Here is a 26,688-nt window from a genome sequence, read left to right on the forward strand (position 1 = left end):
CTTCCAGAATGGTCCTGTATTTGGCTCCATCCATCTTCCCATCAATTTTAACCATATTCCCTGTCCCTGCTGAAGAAAAGCAGGCCCAAACCATGATGCTGCCACCACCATGTTTGACAGTGGGTATGGTGTGTTCAGGGTGATGAGCTGTGTTGCTTTTACGCCAAACATAACGTTTTGCATTGTTGCCAAAAAGTTCAATTTTGGTTTCATCTGACCAGAGCACCTTCTTCCACATGTTTGGTGTGGCTCCCAGGTGGCTTGTGGCAAACTTTAAACGACACTTTTTATGGATATCTTTAAGAAATGTCTTTCTTCTTGCCACTCTTCCATAAAGGCCAGATTTGTGCAATATACGACTGATTGTTGTCCTATGGACAGAGTCTCCCACCTCAGCTGTAGATCTATGCAGTTCATCCAGAGTGATCATGGGCCTCTTGGCTGCATCTCTGATCAGTCTTCTCCTTGTATGAGCTGAAAGTTTAGAGGGACGGCCAGGTCTTGGTAGATTTGCAGTGGTCTGATACTCCTTCCATTTCAATATTATCGCTTGCACAGTGCTCCTTGGGATGTTTAAAGCTTGGGAAATCTTTTTGTATCCAAATCCGGCTTTAAACTTATTCACAACAGTATCTCGGACCTGCCTGGTGTGTTCCTTGTTCTTCATGATGCTCTCTGCACTTTTAACGGACCTCTGAGACTATCACAGTGCAGGTGCATTTATACGGAGACTTGATTACACACAGGTGGATTGTATTTATCATCATTAGTCATTTAGGTCAACATTGGATCATTCAGAGATCCTCACTGAACTTCTGGAGAGAGTTTGCTGCACTGAAAGTAAAGGGGCTGAATAATTTTGCACGCCCAATTTTTCAGTTTTTGATTTGTTAAAAAAGTTTGAAATATCCAATAAATGTCATTCCACTTCATGATTGTGTCCCACTTATTGTTGATTCTTCACAAAAAAATACAGTTTTATATCTTTATGTTTGAAGCCTGAAATGTGGCAAAAGGTCGCAAAGTTCAAGGGGGCCGAATACTTTCGCAAGGCACTGTAACCAGCCACATGGGAATAGCACACAGAGTAAACCTGAACTGCAGGTAAGTTCCAACACATTTTGCTTACATTCTTTAATGTTGGCTTGTATATCGACCCTACAAGGTATTTTGAACTATTTTGCTGTGCAGATAAAAACAATATGAATGAACTTCTATCTGAAGATGTTATATTTTTTGCTTACATAATTTTACAGAAATGTCCGGTTTTCAAATGATAAATTAAACTACTTTTACAAGTCTGTAAGAATAGTGCCGAACGATCAAAATGCTCTATATATTATTTATGTTCCAAATAATTTTCTTTATTTGATAGTTAATTGACAAGACATAAGGATTTACACGGTATGTTAAAGACAATAACAGTACACACACACACACACACGTACACAGACACACACACACACAGTGTATAACAATATATTACAGAGGTACACTACATGACCAAAAGTATGTGGACACCTGTTCAAACATCTCATTCCAAAATCATGGGAATTAATATGGAGTTGGTCCCCCATTTGCTGCTATAACATCCTCCACTCTTCTGGGAAAGCGTTCCACTAGATGTTGGAACATTTCTGGAGGGACTTGCTTCCATTCAGCCAATAGAGCGTCAGTGAGGTGGGGCACTGATGTTGGGCGATTAGGCCTGGCTCACAGTCGGCGTTCCAATTCATCCCCAAGGTGTGCAGGCCAGTCAAGTTCTTCCACACCAATCTCGACAAACCATTTCTGTATGGACCTCGCTTTGTGCACAGGGGCATTGTCATACTGAAACAGGAAAGGGCCTTCGCCAAACTGTTGCCACAAAGTTGGAAGCACATAATTGTCTAGAATGTAATTGTATGCTGTAGCGTTAAGATTTCCCTTCACTGGAACTAAAGTGTCTGAACCATGAAAAACAGCCCCCATACCATTATTCTTCCTCCACCAAACTTTACAGTTGGCACTATGCATTGGGGCAGGTAGCGTTCTCCTGGCATCCGCCAAACCCAGATTCTTCCGTTGGACTGCCAGATGGTGAAGCGTGGTTCATCACTCCGGAGAACATGTTTCGACTACTCCAGAGTCCAATGGCAGCGAACTTTACACCACTCCAGCCGACGGTTGGCAATGCACATGGTGATCTTACACTTGTGTGCGGCTGCTCAGCCATGGAAACCAATTTCATGAAGCTCCCGACGAACAGTTCTTGTGCTGACGTTGCTTCCAGAGGCAGTTTGGATCTAGGTAGTGAGTGTTGCAACTGAGGACAGACGATATTTACGCTTCAGCACTTGGTGGTCCCGTTCTGTGAGATTGTGTGGCCTACCGCTTCACGGCTGAGCCGTTGATGCTCCTAGACGTTTCGTCTTCACAATAACAGCACTTACAGTTGACCGGGGCAGCATTAGGTGGGTAGAAATTTGACAAACTGACTTGTTGGAAAGGTCCCATCCTATGAAAGTGTCATGTTGAAAGTCACTGTTCAGTAAGGCCATTCTACTGCCAATGTTTGTCTATGGAGAATGCATGGCTGGGTGCCCAATTTTATACACCAGTCAGCAATGGGTTCGGCTGAAATAGCCAAATCCGCTCATTTGAATGGGTGTCCACATACTTTTGGATACAGTATATAGTGTATATAGGTTTACTAAGTTTATGACCTCAATAGTTTGTGTGTTTTAAGCGTCCCAACCTCACTGGCTTTAAATTATGGTGGGAGACGTCCTTGAAGAAGTGAACGTCTCATTTCAGTGGGGAGTGCATACAAACACAAGTGCGCGAACACACACACACACACACACACACACACACACACACACACACAATAAAACACACACAAATGCATGAGCGAACACAGACACACACACACATAGAGAGAGAGACACACACACACCACACATCTCATTTCGCTAGGGGGTCTCAGGGAGGCTAGGTCATCAGAGCATGACCAGGGAATTATACAACTGCAGACCAGCAGCAATAAACCTGCAAAGGCACACACACATGTGCGTGTGTGTATGCGTGTTAGTCTGATCAGTGTCTGAGCAGCACCGACTCAATTCCAATCTCCTCACTTAGCTCTCTGTAGATAAATTGTGACTGCAGAGAGAGCAGGATCACTCAGTGTTACAACACTGTTTGATGTAACATTGCTTAGTTCACTGGAGGGTACTGCCATTCTGAAGTACAAGCCTATGCCTTGTGCAAATGTTGTGTTTCTATTATTCTACCCACAGTCTGTGATATGTTCCTTGCAAATTGAGAGCAGAGAGATTATTTTATCTATAAAAATGACCCTGAGGTGGGATTGCTACTGCAGGTAACATTTCATAAAATGCTACCCTAATTGAAATAGTGGCAAACTAGACAGACCAATAGCACCTGAGCTACAAAAAGTTTTGAAGCCTATATTCGAGTGGAATTCATTTTCACATGGATGTGTTTTTTCTGCGTTTGGATTATTGCCATTACATATGAGGGGCAGACAAAATGCTTTGATTGGTGAAAACGGTTAACCTATAGCCTATATTTGGCTATATAAAATGTAAAGAGTAGAAAAGTTTCACAGATTCTGTACGCACGTATGAATCATGATGATGATGAATTGTAAAGGCATTGAAGCATCCTCTTAGCATCCCCGAATAACCATCGCTTCTCCCAGTCCCCGGTCCCCGCTGCAACTCATTTCATATTTTAATGAGCACCTGAGAAAATCTACACTCCACGCGCCCACGTCTCCCTTTCTGCACTATCCATTGGCTGCCTCCTAAAACTTCACGCACATGTCTGCCGATTGGTTTAAATCTGACACAAGTGATTTCATAAAGCTTTTCTTTTCTAACTAGTGTAAATGGATGAAGAAGTCTGGTACCCAAGAGACACTTGAAGTGGCTTGTCTCTACAGAATTCGCTGACTCGTCCCCTCTTACTCTTTCTGGCGCTGGAGGAATAGTTGCGTCGGTGTGTCCATGTGATTGCGAGTGAGTACCCTGGGTCTTTTGACAGTTCTGCGGCGGTAGGCTACTGTACTTAACTGGACGGAGCACAGATAGGATGCTCTGAGCGCGTCTGTGGAAGTTTAGCTCGTCATCATTCAACACAGTGATATTATGTTATATTATATCATACGAGCGCATGGCCAATGATGTGTTGATATGGGTTCTATTCTAAGCTTGTACAATATGTTCGTCGTAGGTAGGTAGGTAGTTAGGTAGTTAGGTAGGCTACTAGACTACAGTATAAAGTTGATACCCAAGTCAAAGGTTTGCGGGATTGGGTAGCCTATATGCAATATGCTGTAATGTTCAGTGATGCTGAATAGTCGCTGCAAAACTTTTAATTTGTGTGTTATATATATTTGATATAGGAGAACAGTTGTTCCAAAGCTATTTGCAAGATAATACATTATGGATTTGAAAGTAATGTCTGTGCAGACTATATCATTTGTATCTAGGCTAGAACGGATTTATTTATTGTAATGATTACATTAATTCATTAATGAATTAATGGTTGATAAAAAAATAACATCTTATAACCCCTATCCTAACCCTCAAGTTAACCCTTACCCTTATCCTAGCCCTAACCTTAACCTTTACCCTAACCCTAACCCTCATTCTAAACCTAACCCTAACATTAGCATATCAACAGATGGTATGTAGAGCATCTACAATGGACTATCCAAATAAAGTGTGACTCATTATTATAATTTTATAATAATAATTATAAATAATAATAATAATAATAATAATAATTTATAATTTTAATTTTTATCGAGCTAATCAGTTATTAATTATTTTTCATTGCTAATCAGATGTGATTGAATTGCAGTGAAATATTTAAATACATTCGTAGTTTGTGCTGAGTGTCAAGTTGGACCTATTTGAGAGCAGTAAGTGTTGTAATTGGCCATTAGTATGATTGTATAAGTGCCTTGGCTCTGATTTGAAGATGGTGTGTGTTTTTGTGTGTGATGGGGGCTTTTGCTGCTTTTCACAGAAAATCTCCTGATGAAGTAGCATTCCTCTAAACTGTTGATTGGTCAGAATGATTATGACTAAGCTCAACTCAGTGTGTCTGGAACAGTTTTAATTCACTGATGACGGCTCTCTCTCTCGTGTGTGTGTGTGTGTGTGTGTGTGTGTGTGTGTGTGTGTGTGTGTGGTGCAGTAATGGTGTCCTTCACAGAGAGGAGCCTCCATACAGCGTGTTGTGTAAGTGAAGATGCTGGTGCTGCATGGGGCTCTTTGTCGCAGTCTTATCAAGATTTGAGCACGGCGTGAACACTTGCTGATGTTTGCATACTGAACTGTAATGGCCTCTTTATGGCCCCATAAATAAAGTCCAAAACATCTCACCATTTCAAACGACAGTGTTCCAATCTGTCAAATCATCTTATTTCGTTATTGAGAGTGATATTCTATTGTATTGAAGGAGAGAATTTGGTTATTTTCCATAAAGAAAGCAGGTTTTGGACTATATTTCTGTATTGTTCACTGATGTCCGAGTTGTTGGTTGTGTGAGAGTGGGTTTTGATTTAGTCGGCATATCCGTAACTGAGGTTACTCACAGCTCAAATACAACCATGATATATCATATATGACAAACATATTTCATAGGAGTCATAGCTAAGTACTTTAGAACTTCCTAAACTCTTGTAGGGAGGGGTGTGGAGAGCAATGTGATAAGGGACGTCCCAGAGAGTGTAATGTGTTTTACTGCAGTGCGAGGTAGTTGAGAAACAGGCAGGAGACACTCAGATCTGTCCTTGAGGTACAGTAGTACCGTAGAAGCGTAATGTACTAGCAGGGTCCCGTTCTGTCCTCTCTGCTCCTCTCCTGTTGTGAAAGAGCTGGACTGGTGAAAGCAAAAATACTTGGTAGACGTTTTGTTGTCCGTGCAGGGGAATGAGAAATGAGAAGAAAGATACTTTTTAGACTGTTGAGATTAACACAGTTCCAACTCTTGGATAAGTGCAAATTAAGAAAGGAGGGGAAGAGAGGATGCCACGTTAGACCATTGAGATGCAGCTGCTGTCTCATTGCAGCAGTAGAGCTTGTGTAAGACCTCTGTCTTGGTTTGGCACCAAGCTAGCTTAACAAAGGATCTAATAATAAATCAAATCAAATTGTATTGTCACATACACATGGTTAGCGGATGTTATTGCGAGTGTAGCAAAATGCTTGTGCTTCTAGTTCTGACAGTGCAGCAATATCTAACAAGTAATATCTAACAATTCCACAACAAATAGCTAATACACACAAATCTAAGCAAAGGAATGGAATAAGAATATATAAATATACAAATATATGGATGAGCAATGACAGAGTGGCATAAGCTAAGCTGCAATAGATAGTATAAAATACAGTATATACATATGAGATGAGTAATGCAAGATATGTAAACATTATTAAAGTGGCATTATTAAAGTGACTACTGTTACATTTATTAAAGTGGCCAATGATTTCAAGTCTGTATGTAGGCAGCAGCCTCTCTGTGCTAGTGATGGCTGTTTAACAGTCTGATGTCCTTGAGATAGAAGCTGTTTTTCAGTCTCTTGGTCCCAGCTTTGATGCACCTGTACTGACCTTGCCTTCTGGATGGTAGCGGGGTGAATAGATAGTGGCTCGGGTTGTTTTGTCCTTGATTATCTTTTTGGTCTTCCTGTGACATTGTGTGCTGTAGGTGTCCTGGAGGGCAGGTAGTTTGCCCCCGGTGATGCGTTGTGCAGACCGCACCACCATCTGGAGAGCCTTGTGGTTGTGTGAGGTTCAGTTGCCATACCAGGTGGTGATACAGCTCACAGGATGCTCCTAATTGTACATCTGTAAACGTTTGTGAGGGTTTTAGGTGACAAGCTAAATTTCTTCAGCCTCCTGAGGTTGAAGAGGCGCTGTTGCACCTTCTTCACCACACTGTCTGTGTGAGTGGACCATTTCAGTTTGTCCATTTCAGTTTGTCCCTCACCTCCTCCCTGTAGGCGGTCTCGTCATTGTTGGTAATCAAGCCTGCTACTGCTGTGTCGTCTGCAATCTTGATGATTGAGTTGGAGGCGTGCATGGCCACGCAGTCATGGGTGAACAGGTATTATAGGAGGGGGCTGAGCACACACCCTTGTGGGGCCCCAGTTTTGAGGTTCAGCAAAGTGGAGATGTTGTTTGCTACTATTCACCACCTGGGGGCGGCCTGCCAGGAAGTTCAGGACCCAATTGCACAGGGCGGGGTTGAGACCTAGGGCTTCAAGCTTAATGATGAGCTTGGAGGGTACTATGGTGTTGAATGCTGAGCTATAGTCTATGAAGTCTTACAGAGGTATTCCTCTTGTCCAGATGGGATAGGACAGTGTGTGGTGTGATGGCAATTGCATCATCTGTTGACCTATTTAGGTGGTAAGCAAATTGAAGTGGGTCTAGGGTGACAGTTAAGGTGAAGGTTATATGATCCTTGACTAGTCTCTCAAAGCACTTCATGATGACAGAAGTGAGTGCTACGGGGCGATAGTCATTTAGTTCAGTCACCTTTGCATTCTTGGGTACAGGAACAATGGTAGCCATCTTGAAGCATGTGGGGACAGCAGACAGGGGTAGGGAGAGATTGAATATGTCTATAAACACATCCGCCAGCGGGTCTGCGCATCAAATCAAATCAAATTTATTTATATAGCCCTTCATACATCAGCTGATATCTCAAAGTGCTGTACAGAAACCCAGCCTAAAACCCCAAACAGCAAGCAATGCAGGTGTAGAAGCATGCATGCTCTGTGGACACGGCTAGGGATCCTTGCGAGGGTTAACACGTTTAGATGTCTTGCTCAAATCGGCCACGGGGAAGGATAACCCACTGTCCTTGGTAGCGGGCCTCGTCGGTGGCACTGTATTATCCTCAAAGTGGGCAAAAAAGGTGTTTTAGTTTGTCTGCTCAGACATGAGACGTATATGGCAGGGTCTACAGACGATCTTGGACTTCAAAACGAAAACCAGCCATGTCAATAAATGCAGCCTCAGTATATATAGTTTCCAGTTTGCATAAAGTCCAGTGAGGTTCCTTGAGGGCCGTCGTGGTATCGTCTTGAGGGGGGGATATACACGGCTGTGACAATAATCGATGAGAATTCTCTAGGGAGATAATATGGTCGCATTTGATTGTGAGGAATTCTAGGTCAGGTGAAAAAAAAAAAAAAAGGACTTGAGTTATTGTATGTTGTTACAATTATACCATGAGTCATTAATCATGAAACATACACCCCAGCACTCCTTCTTCCTGGAGATGTTTATTCCTGTCGGCGCAACGCACTGAGAATCCAGGTGGCTGTACCGACTCAGACAGCATATCCCGAGAGAGCCATGTTTCTGTGAAACAGAGTATGGTACAATCCCTGATGTCTCTCTAGAAAGCAATCCTTGCCCTGATTTCATTGACCCTGTTATCTAGGGACTGGACATTAGCGAGTAATATACTTGGAAGCGGTGGGTGGTGTGTGCGCCTCCGCCTCTCCCTCTTCTCCGGCGGCGTTGTTTTGGGAAGGCCTCTGGAATCAGTTAAAATTCCCTGGGTGGGAAAGTCGTATTCCTGGTCATTGTGCTGGTAAGTAGACGTCACTCTGATATCCAGTAATTCTTCCCGGCTGTATGTAATAACACTTAAGATTTTCTGGGCTAACAATGTAAAACAAAATACTGCAAAGTTTCTTAAGGACTAGAAGCGAGACAGCCCTCTCTGTCGGTGCCATCTTGCCACGGATCCCCCCGGTACTGCTGCTCATTCTTTTCACCAGCTCCGGAGGTCTACGTCACTGGCCTTCTAGGCGTCACTGGATTGGATTCATTACCACCAACCCCGGACTGTTTTGTCTTATTACGCACACCTGGTTCCCTGCCTCCTATCATTATACAACGTGACACATCTTTAATCTTTGTAGTAGGGTAGGAGTGTGCAGCATCGGGTAATTATTAATTGATCAATACATGTACTTTGTTAGTTTGTTTCTATTTAAGTGGTATACCCTTAAACTTTCTCACCAACCACTGGCCAACATTGCACCTATAAAACATTACACATTTTCCTTCATATTTTGTGTAGTTATAGTTTTTCAGTCAAAGTTCCAGTACTCATCTATCCCTTCCTGTCCTCCCCTTTTATAATATATGTTCTGCCCTCTTATCTATTACAGAGCATTAGCAGGCCTGTAAAATGGCCTGTATTTCTCAGACTCATCAGTCATTATGCCCGCTTCTAATGGGTAGAAACGGCCACATCTCTTCCCTTCTCTACCATTCATTAACCCAGAGGCGATGAACGCAAGACTTTGCTGAACGCTACCCTCTTATCACTGTGCTGCGCACACACACGGCCAAGGAGGCTGGTGGGAGGAGCTATAGGAGGACGGGCTCATTGTAATGGCTGGAATGGAACTGTATCAAACATATGGAAAGCTCATGTTTGACTCCGTCCTAATTTATTTAATTCCAGCCCGTCCACTTATAGCCCCTCCCACCAGCCTCCCCTGACACGCGAATGTACACATGAATGTGCACACACACACACACACACACATAGATGCAAGCACAAACTTACACATGCATGCCGCACGCTCACACAAACACACACACAAACACAGCTTGCTATTACCCTACCCCGATTACTGGGACAATGATGCCGTTTTATCTCAAATTGAATTGTTGAGGAGGATGTTAAAGAGTCATATATCACCCAGACAGAGGCAAAGCAGAACGGTGTGTGTAAGCACTAAGCAGTGAGTGAATCCACAGCACCAGGGAGCTGAGATGAGAATGGTTCTGTTGTATTACATTAGAACTGAGGGACTGTGATGATGGCTTTTGGTGTTTATACAGTCAGTTGGTAAATCAAGTTGTCAGCTTTTATAAGGCCATCAGGTTCAGTGTGTGTATGTGTATGTGTATGTGTGTGTGTGTGTGTGTGTGTGCTTGACATTTACAACGGGAATGACCTTCCCCAGCGGTCAAAACTGGTTGCCATTTCCTCGTTATGACGCCATGATCAGGTTGTATACTGGTTGTAGAAGACTGTTTTGTTATTGTCTTTTTAGTGGTCAGAATGATTTTTTATGAAGACAAGACGAGAGCCTTGCAACCAACGGGCATAATGTAATGCTGTGCTACGCATTACAGCCCACAAGAATAAACTAGCCGATCTGTGTCAAGTGATACCAGACAGCTGCTTCTAGGTTCTCTACTCCCACCCGCATTGAAATATCGAGCACCAGGAGCATCAAAAACCATATGCCATTTGAAATAACTTTATTAGCCTAAATTATATTTTGATAAAAAAAAAAAAAAAATGAATCACGAAATTTAGTTCCACATTTCAAATATGGACAGTCCAGGAATATTTTAGTCCAGATCTTGATAAGAAATGGCCATACCAGACAATTATTTTAAAGACAGTGGTATTTAATGGACTGCATAGATTGGAAACTGACCAAATAGTAAGAGTAGGGTACACCAACATAAGTTTTCCATGCATACAAAAATTGCCACAGTAGAGATTATTTCAGTTGTACGTAATGATTGTTAAATTGTCTGGTCAAAATGTAGGACTAAGTTTTTCCGATGATAATACCCACCAGAGGGCGAATATACAGTACCAGTCAAAAGTTTGGATACACCTACTCATTCAAGGGTTTTTCTTTATTTTTACTATTTTCTACATTGTAGAATAATAGTGAAGACTTCAAAACTATGAAATAACACCTAAACAAATTAAAATATATTTTAGATTTTAGATTCTAGCCACCCTTTGCCTTGATGACAGCTTTGCACACTCTTGGCATTCTCTCAACCAGCTTCACGAGGTAGTTACCTGGAATGCATTTCAATTAACAGGTGTGCCATGTTAAAAGTACATTTTTAAAATTGATTTCCTTCTTAATGTGTTTGAGCCAATCAGTTGTGTTGTGGCAAGGTAGGGTAGGTATACATAAGGTAGTCCTATTTGGTAAAAGACCAAGTCCATATTATGGCAAGAACAGCTCAAATAAGTAAAGATAAATGACAGTCAAGCATTACTTTAAGGCATGAAGGTCAAGAATTTTGAAAATTTCTTCAAGTGCATTTACATAAACCATAAAGTGCTATGATGAAACTGGCTCTCATGAGGATCGCCACACTAAAAAGATGCAGAGTTACCTCTGTTGCAGAGGATAAGTTAATTAGAGTTACCAGCCTCAGAAATTAGAGCCCAAATAAATGCTTCACAGAGTTCAAGAAACAGACACATCTCAACATCCACTGTTTAGAGGAGACTGCGTGAATCAGGCCTTCAAGGTTGAATTGCTGCAAAGAAACCACTATTAAAAGACACCAATAATAAGAAGAGACTTGCTTGGGCCACGAAACACGAGCAATGGACATTAGACCAGTGGAAATCTGTCCTTTGGTCTGATGAGTCCAAATTTGAGTTTTTTAGTGAGACGTGAAGTAGGTGAATGGAGGATCTCCACGTGTGTGGTTCCCACCGTGAAGCATGGAGGAGGAGGTGTGATGGTGTGGGGGTGCTTTGCTGGTGACACTGTCTGTGATTTATTTAGAAGTCAATGCACACTTAATCAGCATGTTTACTACAGCATTCTGCAGCGATACGCCATCCCGTCTTTCAACAGGACAATGACCCAAAACACACCTCCAGGCTGTGTAAGGGCTATTTGACCAAGAAGGAGAGTGATGTTGTGTTGCATCAGATGACCTGGCCTCCACAGTCACCAGACCTCAACCCAATTGAGATAGTTTGGGATGAGTTGGACCACAGAGCGAAGGAAATGCAGCCAGCAAGTGCTCAGAATGTTGGAAAAGGCACACCTGTTAATTGAAATGCATTTCAGGTGAAATGCATTTCCTCATGAAGCTGGTTGTGCTATTTCAGATTTTTGATGCCTTACCTATTATTCTACAACGTAGAAAATAGTAAAAACAAAGAAAAACCCTTGAATGAGTAGGTGTGACCAAACGTTTGACTGGTATTGTATATTCAAAGATCTTGGTAGCAAGCAGGACAGAAGGTGTCATCGACATCAGCTTTTAGGGTGCAGTTATGAGGTGACCAATAATGGTTGCAAATGAGATCAGCTGTGTTGGTGAATTTAGCACTTATTGATGGTTTAATGCGAGATCAACTGGTGATAATCTGGTGGCCATCGATGGTTACAATATGCCTGACACCTTTTCCATTACATTTTGTTATGAAAAAAACAAGTATTTACCTGGTTGTAATAGTGACTATTTGGTTTGGTTCTGGTTATAATCTTCTCAACCAGAAAGACAGTTTTCATCCAGAATGTGATGTCAATGTGATGTCATATTTTCACCTCCACTGCCCAGCTGTTCTGAGGGTGTGGAGGGTTGCAAAATTATGCTAACTTGACCAAAATATAAAGGTTATCCAGAAGTCCTGCTTAGAAGATTTCTGGAATCGGAAGGGAATATGCAGAAAATGTAGAATTTTCCAACCAGGATTTCCAGAAAAGGAACGATGCTAAAATTTTGCATCCCTAAGGTTGTGATTCTGTCTGCAGGTGATGATGTCCCTGTGGGTGTGTATATTCCTCCCTGTCCTCTCTGCGGCCCAACGGTCAGAGCCCATGTTCTCAGCGGTCACAGAGACCATGCTTCCTCCGGACTATGACAACAATCCCACCCAGCTTAACTACGGAGTGGCTGTCACCGACGTAGACAACGATGGAGACCTTGAGATGTTTGTAGCCGGGTGAGTGAGTGACATGGTCATTAGAACTAATCAGAACTAGTCAGAATTGGTCAGAACCAGTCAGAATGTGTCAGATCCAGAATATGTTAGACATAGGAGGCAGTGGATGATCTGGAGATGTTCATAGCCAGGTGAGTAAGTTAGAAGGTCTCAGAACCAGTCAAAAGAACTTAGAATAACTTATTTACCCTCAGAGGTGTAGCAAGCCAGTTGCCGTGATAAAAGTTTTTTGTTGTTGTACACTCTCCTCAAACAATAGCATGGCATTTTTTACTGTAATAGCTACTGTAAATTGGACAGTGCAGTTAGATTAACACAAATGTAAGATTTCTGCCCATATAAGACATGTCTATGTCCAGGAAAGTTTGTTGTTACTTACAACGTCATGCTAATCACATTAGGGCCCTTTAGCTCAACAGTCCTGGTATAGGGACACCGATCCCGTAGAGGTTTGTGTTTCCAAGTCTATACTGTTGTTGTGTAAACAAATTGCATATATGCTTTCACTGGACATCGTCATTGGTTTTGAAAACTATTATAAATAAACAGCACAACGCAGAAGCGTCAATTATTGAGAAAGTGGCACACATTTTTACCCATTTATAAAAATAAAAAACTGAAATATCACATTTACGTAAGGATTCAGACCCTTTACTCAGTACTTCGTTAAAGCACCTTTGGCAGCGATTACAGCCTTGAGGCTTCTTGGGTATGACACTACAAGCTTGGCACACCTGTATTTGGGGAGTTTCTCCCATTCTTTTCTGCAGATCCTCTCAAGCTCTGTCAGGTTGGAAAGGGACCGTTGCTGCACAGCTATATTCAGGTCTCTCCAGAGATGTTTGATCCGGTTCAAGTCAGGGCTCTGGCTGGGCCACTCAAGGACATTCAGAGCCTTGTCCCGAAGTCACCCTTGCATTCTCTTGGCTGTGTGCTTAGGGTTGTTGTCCTGTTGGAAGGTGAACCTTCACCCCAGTCTGAGGTCCTGAGCTCTCTGGAGCAGGATGTCAAGGATGTCTATGTACTTTGCTTCGTTCATCTTTGCCTCGATCCTGGCTAGTCTCCCAGTCCCTGCCATTGAAAAACATCCCCACAACATTATGTGGCCACCACCATGCTTCACCGTAGGGATGGTACCATGTTTCCTCCAGACGTCATGAGAGTTCCCTTAGTTCAATCTTGGTTTCCTCATACCAGAAAATCTTGTTTCTTGAGATCTGAGAGTCTTTAGGTGCCTTTTGACAAACTCCAAGCAGGCTGTCATATGCCTTTTACTGAGGAGTGGTTTCTGTTTGGCCACTCTACCATAAAGGCCTGAGGGGTAAAGTGCTGCAGAGATGGTTGTCCTTCTGGAAGGTTCTCCCATCTCCACAGATGAACTCTAGAGCTCTGTCAGAGTGACCATTGGCTTCTTGGTCACCTCCCTGACCAAGGCCCTTCTCCTCCGATTGCTCAGTTAGGCCGGGCGGCCACCTCTAGGAAGAGTCTTGGTGGTTTCAAACTTCTTCCATTTAAGAATGCCACTGTGCTCGTGGAGACCTTCAATGATGCAGAAATGTTTTGGTACCCTTCCCTAGATCTGTGCTTCGACACAATCCTGTCTCGGAGCTCTACGGACAATTCCTTTGACCTCATGGCTTGGTTTGTGCTCTAACATGCACTGTCAACTGTGGGTTCTTATATAGACAGGTGTGTGCCTTTCCAAGTCATGTCCAATCAATTGAATTTACCACAGGTCGACTCCAATCAAGTTGTAGGAACATCTCAAGGATGATCAATGGAAACAGGTGCACCTGAGCTCAATTTTGAGTCTCATAGCAAAGATTCTGAATATGTAGTAAATAAGGAATATTATTTTTTTAATCAATTTGCAACATTTTCTAAAAACCTGTTTTTGCTTTGTCTTTATGGGGTATTGTGTGTAGATTGCTGATGATTTGTTTTTATTTAATCCGTTGTAGAATAAGGCTGTAACAAAATGTGGAAAAAGTCAAGGGGTCTGAATACTTTCTGAAGGCACTGTATATGACTCTGGTCAAAACTGTTATAAAACAGCCTATTCAATATACTCTTAATTATGTTTGACCTTGTTACATTTATTCCTGCTTCAAGAAAATCTACAAGGGCATGTTTTATAGAAAATTCACAGGGTGGCCAAAATGACATCAACCTTTATGTAACATTACAGAAACAAACCTAAAACAACCTCTATTCTGTTTAAATTCACTCCTGCCTCAAGAAAATCCACCATGACATGCTTCAACAGTAAGTGAAATACAAGGTGGTACTATCACAAATTATGTCTATTACAGATAATTACATAACAAAATGTCTTCTCTGTTATAAAATGTGAAATCCCATTCTGTTTCAAGAGGAAAATTGATTTGTTCTCACAGTAACAGGAGAATCAGGGAGTTTATAGCAGTAAAACGCTTTCTTCCATTTATGGACCTAAGAGACAATTACAGCGATTCCAAGACAAGATAGTGATCTCTCCAATAACCCCAACAAGGTGGGAAAAATGGAAAGTGATGTATCGTTTGCTTAACTAAAGTTTAAATAGGTCCGTAGCTCTTGCTCTTATGTTAAGGTATCTTTACTTCACTGAACTAAACATAAGAGGAAAGGGATCTGTCATTTCTGACCAAGAGGACCAGATTAAGGGTAGGAAGTGTTCTGTCACTCACTTAGCTAAATGTACAAGAAAAGGGGGGAAGAGATCTGTCATTTTCTGAGCTAATGGAAGAGAGAGAAGGGCTGAACAAGGATGAAAAAGAAAGTGTTTTACAGGATGAAAGTGTATAAGGGTGTCCTGAGTCTTCGACAAGTGGTGCTCATGAGAATGGATAATGCTGGGTGGCGCTACACTGATAGAGGTTTGGCGAGACTGCAGTATACAGGAGAGTGGAGGGAGGGGCAGAGACAGGGATGGTGAAATTAAGCACTGTCATCCCATGACTATGATATAGTTTAGTGAAGTGTGGCATCTAGTTGAAGTTAAGTGATTGGAAGTTCAATAAGAAGTGGTCAAACCTTTCATCGGAGCAGGCTGGTAACCTTCACATTGTCTGAAGATCCCCTTCTCTTCTCCTTTATTCATTATTCATGACAAATGGCCAGATTTGAACCAGGTGCATATATTTTCTAAAGGGAACATTGAGGACACAGATTAAATAATGGTGAGATATATAAAAAAAAAAGTAAATTGTAAATGAACATAGTTTAATGTTTTAGATTTTATTTTTTGGTGTTTTAACCTCGCTGAAAAAACCTGGCACTTTGGAAGTAAACCTGTCCCTCAGACATAAAATACTGGGACATAGCCTACTGTATACATGTATATCTTTGAGCAGCATTATTATTCCATAGACACATATTTTGACATAGTTCAGTCTCAACCTCTCTCCCCAGAACCAGATCTCACGCGATATTTGGTTCTGGGTTGCCGAGATGAGACACAGTTTAATGTATGTCTATGCTCCATAGAACACATCTATAGTCAAAGTATGAGACAGGTTGTCGGTGAATTCCTGAGGTCAGATAAGGGTATGTGCTATCCGGGATCCCCGGGACGTCCCTACCCAATTGAGGTTGACATTTTAAAATGGTTAAAGTAAGAGTTATGGTTAAGGGTAAGGGGAGGGGTTAAATTTAAGGTTTAAGTTTTAGGGTTGGGACGTCCCAAGGATGATGGATAGCACTGATCTTCAGATAAGTGTCCATAAATGAGAGGTTTACTCTGTTTGACCTCCTATCATCTCTCTGCTCCATCTATGGCCTATAGCATCCAGCCTTTAACATCTACAGCCTATAACAAACAGCCTATAACATCTACTGCCTATAACATCCAGCCTATGTGTACCGGTGTGTGTATAGCACTTTGTGACATCTGATGTTAAAAGGGCTTTATAAATACAGTGCCTTGCGAAAGTATTCGGCCCCCTTGAACTTTGCGACCTTTTGCCACATTTCAGGCTTCAAACAAAGATATAAAACTGTATTTTTTTGTGAAGAATCAACAACAAGTGGGACACAATCATGAAGTGGAACGACATTTATTGGATATTTTAAACTTTTTTAACAAATCAAAAACTGAAAAATTGGGCGTGCAAAATTATTCAGCCCCCTTAAGTTAATACTTTGTAGAGCCACCTTTTGCTGCGATTACAGCTGTAAGTCGCTTGGGGTATGTCTCTATCAGTTTTGCACATCGAGAGACTGACATTTTTTCCCATTCCTCCTTGCAAAACAGCTCGAGCTCAGTGAGGTTGGATGGAGAGCATTTGTGAACAGCAGTTTTCAGTTCTTTCCACAGATTCTCGATTGGATTCAGGTCTGGACTTTGACTTGGCCATTCTAACACCTGGATATGTTTATTTTTGAACCATTCCATTGTAGATTTTGCTTTATGTTTTGGATCATTGTCTTGTTGGAAGACAAATCTCCGTCCCAGTCTCAGGTCTTTTGCAGACTCCATCAGGTTTTCTTCCAGAATGGTCCTGTATTTTCCTCCATCCATCTTCCCATCAATTTTAACCATCTTCCCTGTCCCTGCTGAAGAAAAGCAGGCCCAAACCATGTTGCTGCCACCACCATGTTTGACAGTGGGGATGGTGTGTTCAGGGTGTGAGCTGTGTTGCTTTTACGCCAAACATAACGTTTTGCATTGTTGCCAAAAAGTTCAATTTTGGTTTCATCTGACCAGAGCACCTTCTTCCACATATTTGGTGTGTCTCCCAGGTGGCTTGTGGCAAACTTTAAACAACACTTTTTATGGATATCTTTATAGCCACTCTTCCATAAAGGCCAGATTTGTGCAATATACGACTGATTGTTGTCCTATGGACAGAGTCTCCCACCTCAGCTGTAGATCTATGCAGTTCATCCAGAGTGATCATGGGCCTCTTGGCTGCATCTCTGATCAGTCTTCTCCTTGTATGAGCTGAAAGTTTAGAGGGACGGCCAGGTCTTGGTAGATTTGCAGTGGTCTGATACTCCTTCCATTTCAATATTATCGCTTGCACAATGCTCCTTGGGATGTTTAAAGCTTGGGAAATCTTTTTGTATCCAAATCCGGCTTTAAACTTCTTCACAACAGTATCTCGGACCTGCCTGGTGTGTTCCTTGTTCTTCGTGATGCTCTCTGCGCTTTTAACGGACCTCTGAGACTATCACAGTGCAGGTGCATTTATACGGAGACTTGATTACACACAGGTGGATTGTATTTATCATCATTAGTCATTTAGGTCAACATTGGATCATTCAGAGATCCTCACTGAACTTCTGGAGAGAGTTTGCTGCACTGAAAGTAAAGGGGCTGAATAATTTTGCACGCCCAATTTTTCAGTTTTTGATTTGTTAAAAAAGTTTGAAATATCCAATAAATGTCGTTCCACTTCATGATTGTGTCCCACTTGTTGTTGATTCTCCACAAAAAAATACAGTTTTATATCTTTATGTTTGAAGCCTGAAATGTGGCAAAAGGTCGCAAAGTTCAAGGGGGCCGAATACTTTCGCAAGGCACTGTACAGTTGATTGAATCTAAGTAACATAAAGAATCCATCGGTTTAAGCTTGAGATATCTGTGTTTTTGCATGGGCTGTGTCTCAATTCTCCGCATCTGCCTATGTTTCACTGCTGCATCTGCGATGGAAAGTGTCAGAGCTCCAGCACTGTTTCAGACCAACAGACATCCGGAAATCCGTCTTCTCACAAAAACAACTGTAGCATTTGAACGGTTTGGCCTACAAACTAATACCATTCTATAGAAAGGGGAGACTCTCAAAAATATGATGGTGTTTTCTGTTTTGCTCTACGACCCCCACAAGCCTCACGGGACTTGTCTGAAATCAGTAACGCTAATTTGCCAACTTTTGCCTGTGGTGTCCGAACCGTTTGGGCTACAAACGGATATGACCCCAGGGTAGACTTTCACGAACATGATGGTGTCATGGGCCTATATAAATAAGGGGTTAAATGTGTCAAAAAAACTACAAATATTTCCAAAGCTTTCTTATATTTCCTAGATATATGTCAGCTTAGAACCCCCCCCCCCCCCCCCCAAATGGCATAGACTTTTAAGAAATAACATCGACAACCTATAACATCCAGCCTATAACTACTGTAGTATCTACACACAGTTTTAGAAACTGACTTTTCTAAGGGAACTCTTATGAACCTTAGATGGGGCTTGAACCTTTTTACATTACTCTAAATACCTGAAGGTATAAGACATAAACTGGTGTTTACTAATACCTCAACTTTAGCTCAGAGGGTTAACACGATCTTGAGGCGAGTAAATACAAGAAGGCAATTACTCCCTGTTCCCCCATGATTGATTGATGATTGTAGGTGCAGCCCTATGGGCGACAATTAACTCTTCTTAAAACAGGTACTATTTGCCCTAACAATGCCTCACAAATCTTCAAGTGGGATCTCTCAAAACTTCCTTTAGAATAATGTCCAAGAAAAGGTAACGATTATTTATGCAAATATTAAAGTTAACACTGGAACTCTGTGCCCTGTAACTCTGATGTTGCTATTGCCTAGCTCAAAGGGTTTACATGATGTGCAGCCTTTAACTCTGTTGTTGGTCTCTTACAGGTACAATGGTCCTAACCTGGTTCTGAAGTACGACAAGCAGAGGAAGAGACTGGTCAACATTGCTGTTGACAACCGTAGCTCCCCTTTCTATGCTCTGAGAGATCGCCAAGGCAATGCCATCGGAGTGACAGCCTGCGACATTGATGGAGACGGAAGAGAGGAGATCTATGTGCTCAATACCAACAACGCCTTCTCAGGTAGACATGCATACACACACACACACAGAGATGCATGCATACGTTTAAGCATACATACTGTACATACACCCGCACATGCAATAATACACACACACGAGTACACACACACATACACACGGATCATGTCCTCTCATCTCTCTTCAGACACAAACACAGAAGGGAGGATCAATATAGCAGAGATAAACATTTCTAATCACAGACTTCATCAGGTAACAGATAAGGACTTTGTGTCGCTATTAATCTTCTGAGAGTTTATAGGACTGACTGCCAAAACTACAATATCACAGCTTTATCATTTTCTCTTTACTTTATTTACCCCCAAAATGGTTGTATAGGATTCTAGATGTTTTATCTTCATTTAAATCTAAAATATTCTCTGTTCTTTTCTTTTCTCTTTTCTTCTCCCCTCCCCTCTTCTTTCCTCTCCTCCTCCTCCTCCTCCTCCACCTCCTCTCCTCTCCTCTCTTATCCTCCTCCTCTCCTGAAGGTCGTGCCACCTACTCTGATAAGCTCTTTAAGTTCCGTAATGGCCGGTTTGAAGATCTGTTAAACGACGATATTAACGAACACCGCGATGTAGCCAACCGCTTGGCTGGACGATCTGTAGCCTGCGTAGACCGAAAGGTACAAGAGCCACACACACACACACACACACACACACACACGCTCAGACTGAGAAACACACTCGCACTACAGAACTCATAATACACAGCTCTCTCTAAACATATCTGTCTTTCTATGTCAGTTTCTGTCCTTTACACCCCATTACTAACCTCTTATCTCATTTGAGCATATCAACAATAACTCAGGCTTTCTGTTTAGTGTCTCTTCTCCCAGCCCATATTATGATGTGGGTTTTATATTTGTGTGTGTGTCTGTGTGTGTGTGTTTGTGTGACTGTAGGTGCGTGGTCATAATTCATGCTTGCTGTGTGTCCCGCCCTCCTCAGTGTGTGTTATGACAGTTCATTAGAAGAGAGATGTGGTGTTCCGTCTCCTCTTTTGCTCAGTGCACCGCTGTAATTACAAAACAATGGGCTCGTTCATTCTACAGACTGACATACAAGGGGAGAAATTATGTCTACACACAGACACGCATACACACAAAATACAATGACACAGACAAACACACACATTTAAACAAACATGCATGCATGCACTTGCATGCACACACACACACACACACACACACACACACACACACACACACACAGTAAAATAATGTGGCAATGGATGGCCAGTGTATGGGCCAAATGGAGATAGGCAGAACAGCATATTTCTGTAATCATGACTGCAGTCCTCTCTACCCCACCCCAGGTTGAGGGATAAAGCTGTTACCCAGTGAGGTACAGTACGGACGGTATTAGAATCGATTTTCTGACTGCAGTCTCATCTGACTGGGCATGGGAGAGGAGCCAAGCCCATAGGAAGAGATCTCCTTTTAATATGACAATACCTTTACAATGGTCCAAACTCTTAGTCTCCTTGAGTGTGTGGTCTCCTTGAGTGTGTGTGTATTGTGTGTGTGTACTGTGTGTGTGTTTGCGCACGGGCATGTGCGTGCGTGTGTGTGTGTTCATTTCATGAGATGGATGAGAGAATAAAGCATTTTCCTTTAGCTGTAAAAATCTACCTCTCCTATACTTTCTGAGAGGACCTTCTTATTCTCCCATCCACAGTTGGAGTTAAGTTTACAGCAGTCATTGATGAGCAGGATGTGAGCCTCATGTAATGGAGATTTCTCATCATTGTACTGTAATATGATATATAATATATACATTATAGCCCCATTGGAGCAGCATCACAAGGTTATAAAAGCCACTGGTTTGAGCAGTTTGTCACAGCAGGAAAATATTCCTGCATTATAATTAATTGACATTTTTGTAAGGGTTGATACATCTTTTGTTAATCAAGTCTGACATTTTCTTAGGTGGAAATTACAAACTTCAGAAGCCTTTTAAACCTTGTATACACTGTTTGCATTTCCTGCTGCACAGGAAAATTCCATTTGACAACACAGATCAAATTAAGATATAGCACATTTGTATGTGGTAGGAAATTCAACTGATCAATCAACTTCAATTTTGTATCACTCACGTCCCTAACACACTTTATAGTGAAAGACAGTGTGAAAAAAGGGGGAAAAGACAGAGAAAAATGTTGTAATAAGGCCTAAGATGTGAACCACTCTGTCTTGTTCCCCCTTTCAGGGGACCACCAAATCACAGTCAAAAGCTCTTGAAGACCACAATTCCCAGAGTCGCAGAGATTTTTTTTTACATAAAATATGTTGCAGTATGTATGTATTGTATTGTATACAGTACCAGTCAAAAGTTTGGAAACACCTAGTAATTCAAGGGTTTTTCTTTATTGTACTATTTTCTACAAGGCATGAAACTATGAAATAGCACATATGGAATCATGTAGTAGCCAAAAATGTGTTAAATAAATCAACATATATTTTAGATTCTTCAAGGTAGCCACTCTTTGCCTTGACAGCTTTGCACACACACTCTTGGCATTCTCTCAACCAGCTTCACCTGCAATTCTTTTCCAACAGTCTTGAAGGAGTTCCCACATATGCTGAGCACTTGTTGGCTGCTTTTCCTACAATCTGCGGTCCAACTCATCCCAAACCATCTCAATATGATTGAGGTTGGGTGATTGTGGAGGCCAGGTCATTTGATGCAATACTCCATCACTATTCTTGGCAAATAGCCCTTACACAGCCTGGAGGTGTGTTTTGGGTCATTGTCCTGTTGAAAAACAAATGATAGTCCCACTAAGCACAAACCAGATGGGATGGCAAATCCCATGCTGGTTAATTGTGCCTTGAATTCTAAATAAATCTCAGACAGTGTCACCAGCAAAGCACCCCCACACCATTACAACTCCTCCTCCATGCTTCATGGTGGGAACCGCACATGTGGAGATCATCCGTTCACCTACTCCGCGTCTCACAAGGACACGGAAGCTGGAACCAAAAATCTCAAATTTGGACTCGTATCACAAAAAGGCCACTGAAAGTGTGGGGGAAAAGAGAAAAAAAAGGTAGAAAGATGAATGTGTTTGGTGTTATTTACTTCTAAATAGACTTCTATCACTCACTCAGAAATATAATTACTCATCTAGACCACTGCAACTTTCTTAGTCTCCTTCAGTGTGTGTGTGTATTCCGCATACGTGCCTCTGTATATGTGTGTGTGTGCATGCCTCTGTATGTGTGTTTTTTAGTCTCCTTGGGAGGGAAGTTCCATCATTTGTCTTTTCCAAACTGATGAAGGGAAGCTATTGATTTAAGACATGTGAAAGTGATAGATGACACTGAAACAGGACCACTTTCAGACAAAGACTAGTGACCGAAAATGAGCTTTGGTATAAAGAGCTATCTGGAAACTATTTACACTTTTAGCTCCAAATGTGAATATTTGGTCCTACCCGAATGTCAAAGTTGATTTGTTGACTGTAATAGCCTCCCTAAGTCAAACAACGTCACAATGCGAAAGGCCTTCAAAACATGCACACACACATGCCCACACAGCCATTCATGCATGCATGTACACACACACACACACACACACACACAACCACACACATTATGTATAGTCTCCTGATCTGTAATGACTGGTTACAGAAATGAGCGTGAGTGAAGCATCATTACTGAAAACCACTGACTTTTAACACCAGTAACTAATTTTCAATGGCCTTGGAGCCTGCAGCACTAAATCATATGTGTGTGTGTGTGTGTGTGTTTGTTTCTATTACCTGAGATGGATGTGCTGAGAGAGTGAGCTGTGACGATCTGATGCTGGTGGTGACATTTACATTCCTTAACAGTCATTTTCATTTTAGTCCCGCAGTGGAAATTAGATTAGATTGGATTTAGTCACATGCACAGGGTCACAGATGTAGTTGCAGTGTACAGTAAAATTGTTAAGCTCCGAGCTGATTGTCTGGGGGTAGAAGCTTTTGCCCAGTCTCTTCGTTTTAGCCACGATGCTCCTGTACTGCGTGCGTCAAAGTGATGGATGCGAGGAGAACAGGCCGTGGCTCAGGTGGCTGATGTCCCGAATGATCTTCTTGGCCTTCCTGTGACATCTGTTGTTGTAGGTGTCTTGGAGGGCAGGCAGTGTGCACCCAATGCTGCGTTTGGCTGAGCGTACCACCCTCTGTAGTTCCTAACGGTCCGCGGTGGTGGAGATTCCATACCAGGCTGTGATGCAGTCCTACAGTATTCTCTCGATGGTGCTTCTGTAGAAGCAGGCAAATTTCAGCCGAATTTCTTCAGCCTGAGGTGGAAGAGTCGCTGTCGTGTATTTTTAGATAGACTGGATCTTTATATTTGCCATCTGGGTCTTGTTTTAATAATAGTGAAATAAGACCTTCCTGCATAGTACCTGACAGACCATTTCTATAGGATTAATTTAAACAATCTAACAATGGCGCTTTTAGTATATCAAAAAAGGCTTGATAGACCTCTACCAGAATGCAATCAAGCTCTGGGGTTTTTCCAGACTGAAAGGATTTAATAGCCTCAAAGTTATTCCTCTATAATTTGGCCTTCACACTGATCTTTCTGTACATTTGTTAATTTTTCAATTTTTTGTTTTATTTGGAAATAATTGCTTACCGTAATCTTCATTCAGTGGGAGAGGATGAGACGGAAAAGAGAACATCTGCTTAAAATATTTAGCCTCCTCTTTTAAAATATAATTTGGAGAATCATAGATGACTTCAGTAACGAGTTTCTGCTAATTATTTTTGTTAGCGTTCCTGTGTTGGAGATTCGGGAATAATTTTGTGCATTTTTCTTCATATTCCATCCAGTTTGCTTTATTTTTGTAATATATTTCATTAGATCGTTCTTGAATAAGTTCCTCAAGTTCTTTTTGTTTTTCCTCTAACTTATTTTGTCTCTAACATCATTTTTATTGCTATCTACCTGTACTATTAGTTCATGTATTTCCCTTGTCTAGTCTTGTCTCTTTAGCCAGAAACTGCTTTTTTATTATTGATGAATATTGAATTGAATGACCTCTGAAGGTACATTTAAAGGTATCCCAAACAATAAGTGAATTTGCTGTTCCTATATTATACTGTAAAAATTCAGTTATAAATTATTTTGTCTTAGTTAAAAATGAGTTGTCCTCCAGTAAACTTTGATTACATTTCCAATATCCCTGTCCATGTGGAAATTCTATAAGGGTTATGTGAAGGCCAATTAGATGATGATCCGATCGCGTTCTGTCTCCTATTAAAACTTTTTTCACCTTTGATGCAAGAGAGAAAGAGAGAAAAGAGCTTGCATCAAAGGTGAAAAAAGTTTTAATAGGAGACAGAACGCGATCGGATCATCATCTAATTGGCCTTCACATAACCCTTATAGAATTTCCACATGGACAGGGATATTGGAAATGTAATCAAAGACGGCTAGTTTGATTAAGTCTCCTCCATGTATATCTCTCTAGGTCGGGGTTTTTTAGTCTACAAATATCCACTATTTCTAATGTGTCCAGAATATTTGTGATTTCCTAACGGCACGGTGATAATAGTTTGTAGAGTGATTTCCTTTACAGTCCATTGAGGTATTTAACACTGTTTTATAGTCTCCTACCAGAATGATTTGATCATTTGTTGGCTGTAAGTTCAATAAATTGGAAGAAGTATGGATCATCCTGATTTGGACCATATAGATTAACCTTTCTAGCGCAGGTGTTCCACTAGCAGAACCCCTCGACAACATTCTGCTGAAAAGGCAGCACGCGAAATTCAAAAATATTGTAGCTTTCACACATTAACAAGTCCAATACAGAAAATGAAAGAAACTTCTTGTTAATCTACCCATCGTGTCCGATTTCAAAAAGGCTTTACAGCGAAAGCACGACATATGTTAGGTCAGAGCCAAGTCACAAAAACGCACAGCCATTTTTCCAGCCAAAGATACAAGTCACAAAAAGCAGAAATATAGATCAAATGAATCTCTAACCTTTGATGATCTTCATCAGATAACACTCATAGGACATCATGTTACACAATACATGTATGTTTTGTTCGATAATGTGCATATTTATATCCAAAAATCTCAGTTTACATTGGCGCGTTACATGCAGTAATGTTTTGATTCCAGATAGCCACATCAAATCGCAGAAATACTCATAATAAACATTGATAAAAGATACAAGTGTTATTCACATAATTAAAGATAGACTTCTCCTTAACTTCTTATGGTATAGAGGACGCTTGCGTCCCACTTGGGCAAAAGCCAGGGAAAATGCAGCGCGGCAAATAAAATAAAAATGATATAAAAATCAAACTTTCATTAAATCACACATGTAAAATACTAAATTAAAGCTACACTCGTTGTGAATCCAGCCAACATGTCAGATTTTAAAAAGGCTTTTCGGCGAAAGCATAAGATGCTATTATCTGATGATAGCACAACAGTAAACAAAATTGGTAGCATATTTCAACCCTGTAGGCGCTACACAAAACGCAGAAATAAAATATAAAACATGCCTTACCTTTGACAAGCTTCTTTTGTTGGCACTCCAATATGTCCCATAAGCATAACAATTGGTCCTTTTGTTCGATTAATTCCATCCAAATATATCCAAAATGTCAATTTATTTGGCCCATTTGATCCAGAAAAACAGCTTCCAAAATGCGCAACGTCACTACAAAATATTTCAAAAGTTGCCTATAAACTTTGCCAAAATATTTCGAACTACTTTTGTAATACAACTTTAGGTATTTTTAAACGTTAATAATCGATCAAATTGAAGACGGGTCTGTCTGTGTTCAATACAGGAACACAACAAACCAAGCTACTTTTCAAGTCTTGCGCAACTCTCAACAGTGTTACGCAGTTCCTAGATGGCCAGACTTCTTCATTGCACAAAGGAATAACCTCAACCAAATTCCAAAGACTGGTGACATCCAGTGGAAGCGGTAGGAACTGAAAACAAGTTCCTAAGAAATATTGTTTGCCAATGAGGACTCAATGAACAGACAGAGACATCAAAAAAAAAATCTGAATGGTTAGTCCTCGGGGCATTGCCTGCTACATAAGTTCTGTTATACTCACAGACATGATTCAAACAGTTTTAGAA

At 41.2% G+C, this 26,688-nt stretch overlaps 1 protein-coding gene across 1 annotated transcript in view; it reads left to right on the forward strand.

Moving 5' to 3' along the window:
• The first annotated feature begins 3,761 nt into the window (after positions 1 to 3,761).
• crtac1b (cartilage acidic protein 1b) overlaps positions 3,762 to 26,688 on the forward strand; it is a 55,084-nt gene continuing 32,157 nt past the window's right edge. Inside the window, exons 1-4 of the mRNA XM_036960507.2 lie at positions 3,762 to 4,025; positions 12,590 to 12,780; positions 19,384 to 19,580; positions 20,068 to 20,204. Of these exons, the coding sequence (XP_036816402.1) occupies positions 12,593 to 12,780; positions 19,384 to 19,580; positions 20,068 to 20,204 (522 nt within the window). The 5' untranslated portion in view covers positions 3,762 to 4,025; positions 12,590 to 12,592. The remainder of the gene's footprint in view (positions 4,026 to 12,589; positions 12,781 to 19,383; positions 19,581 to 20,067; positions 20,205 to 26,688) is intronic.

This window comes from Oncorhynchus mykiss, chromosome 23 (assembly GCF_057628025.1).
Source record: "Oncorhynchus mykiss isolate SJ-2025 chromosome 23, ASM5762802v1, whole genome shotgun sequence".
In the NCBI taxonomy this organism is placed as follows: Eukaryota; Metazoa; Chordata; class Actinopteri; order Salmoniformes; family Salmonidae; genus Oncorhynchus; species Oncorhynchus mykiss.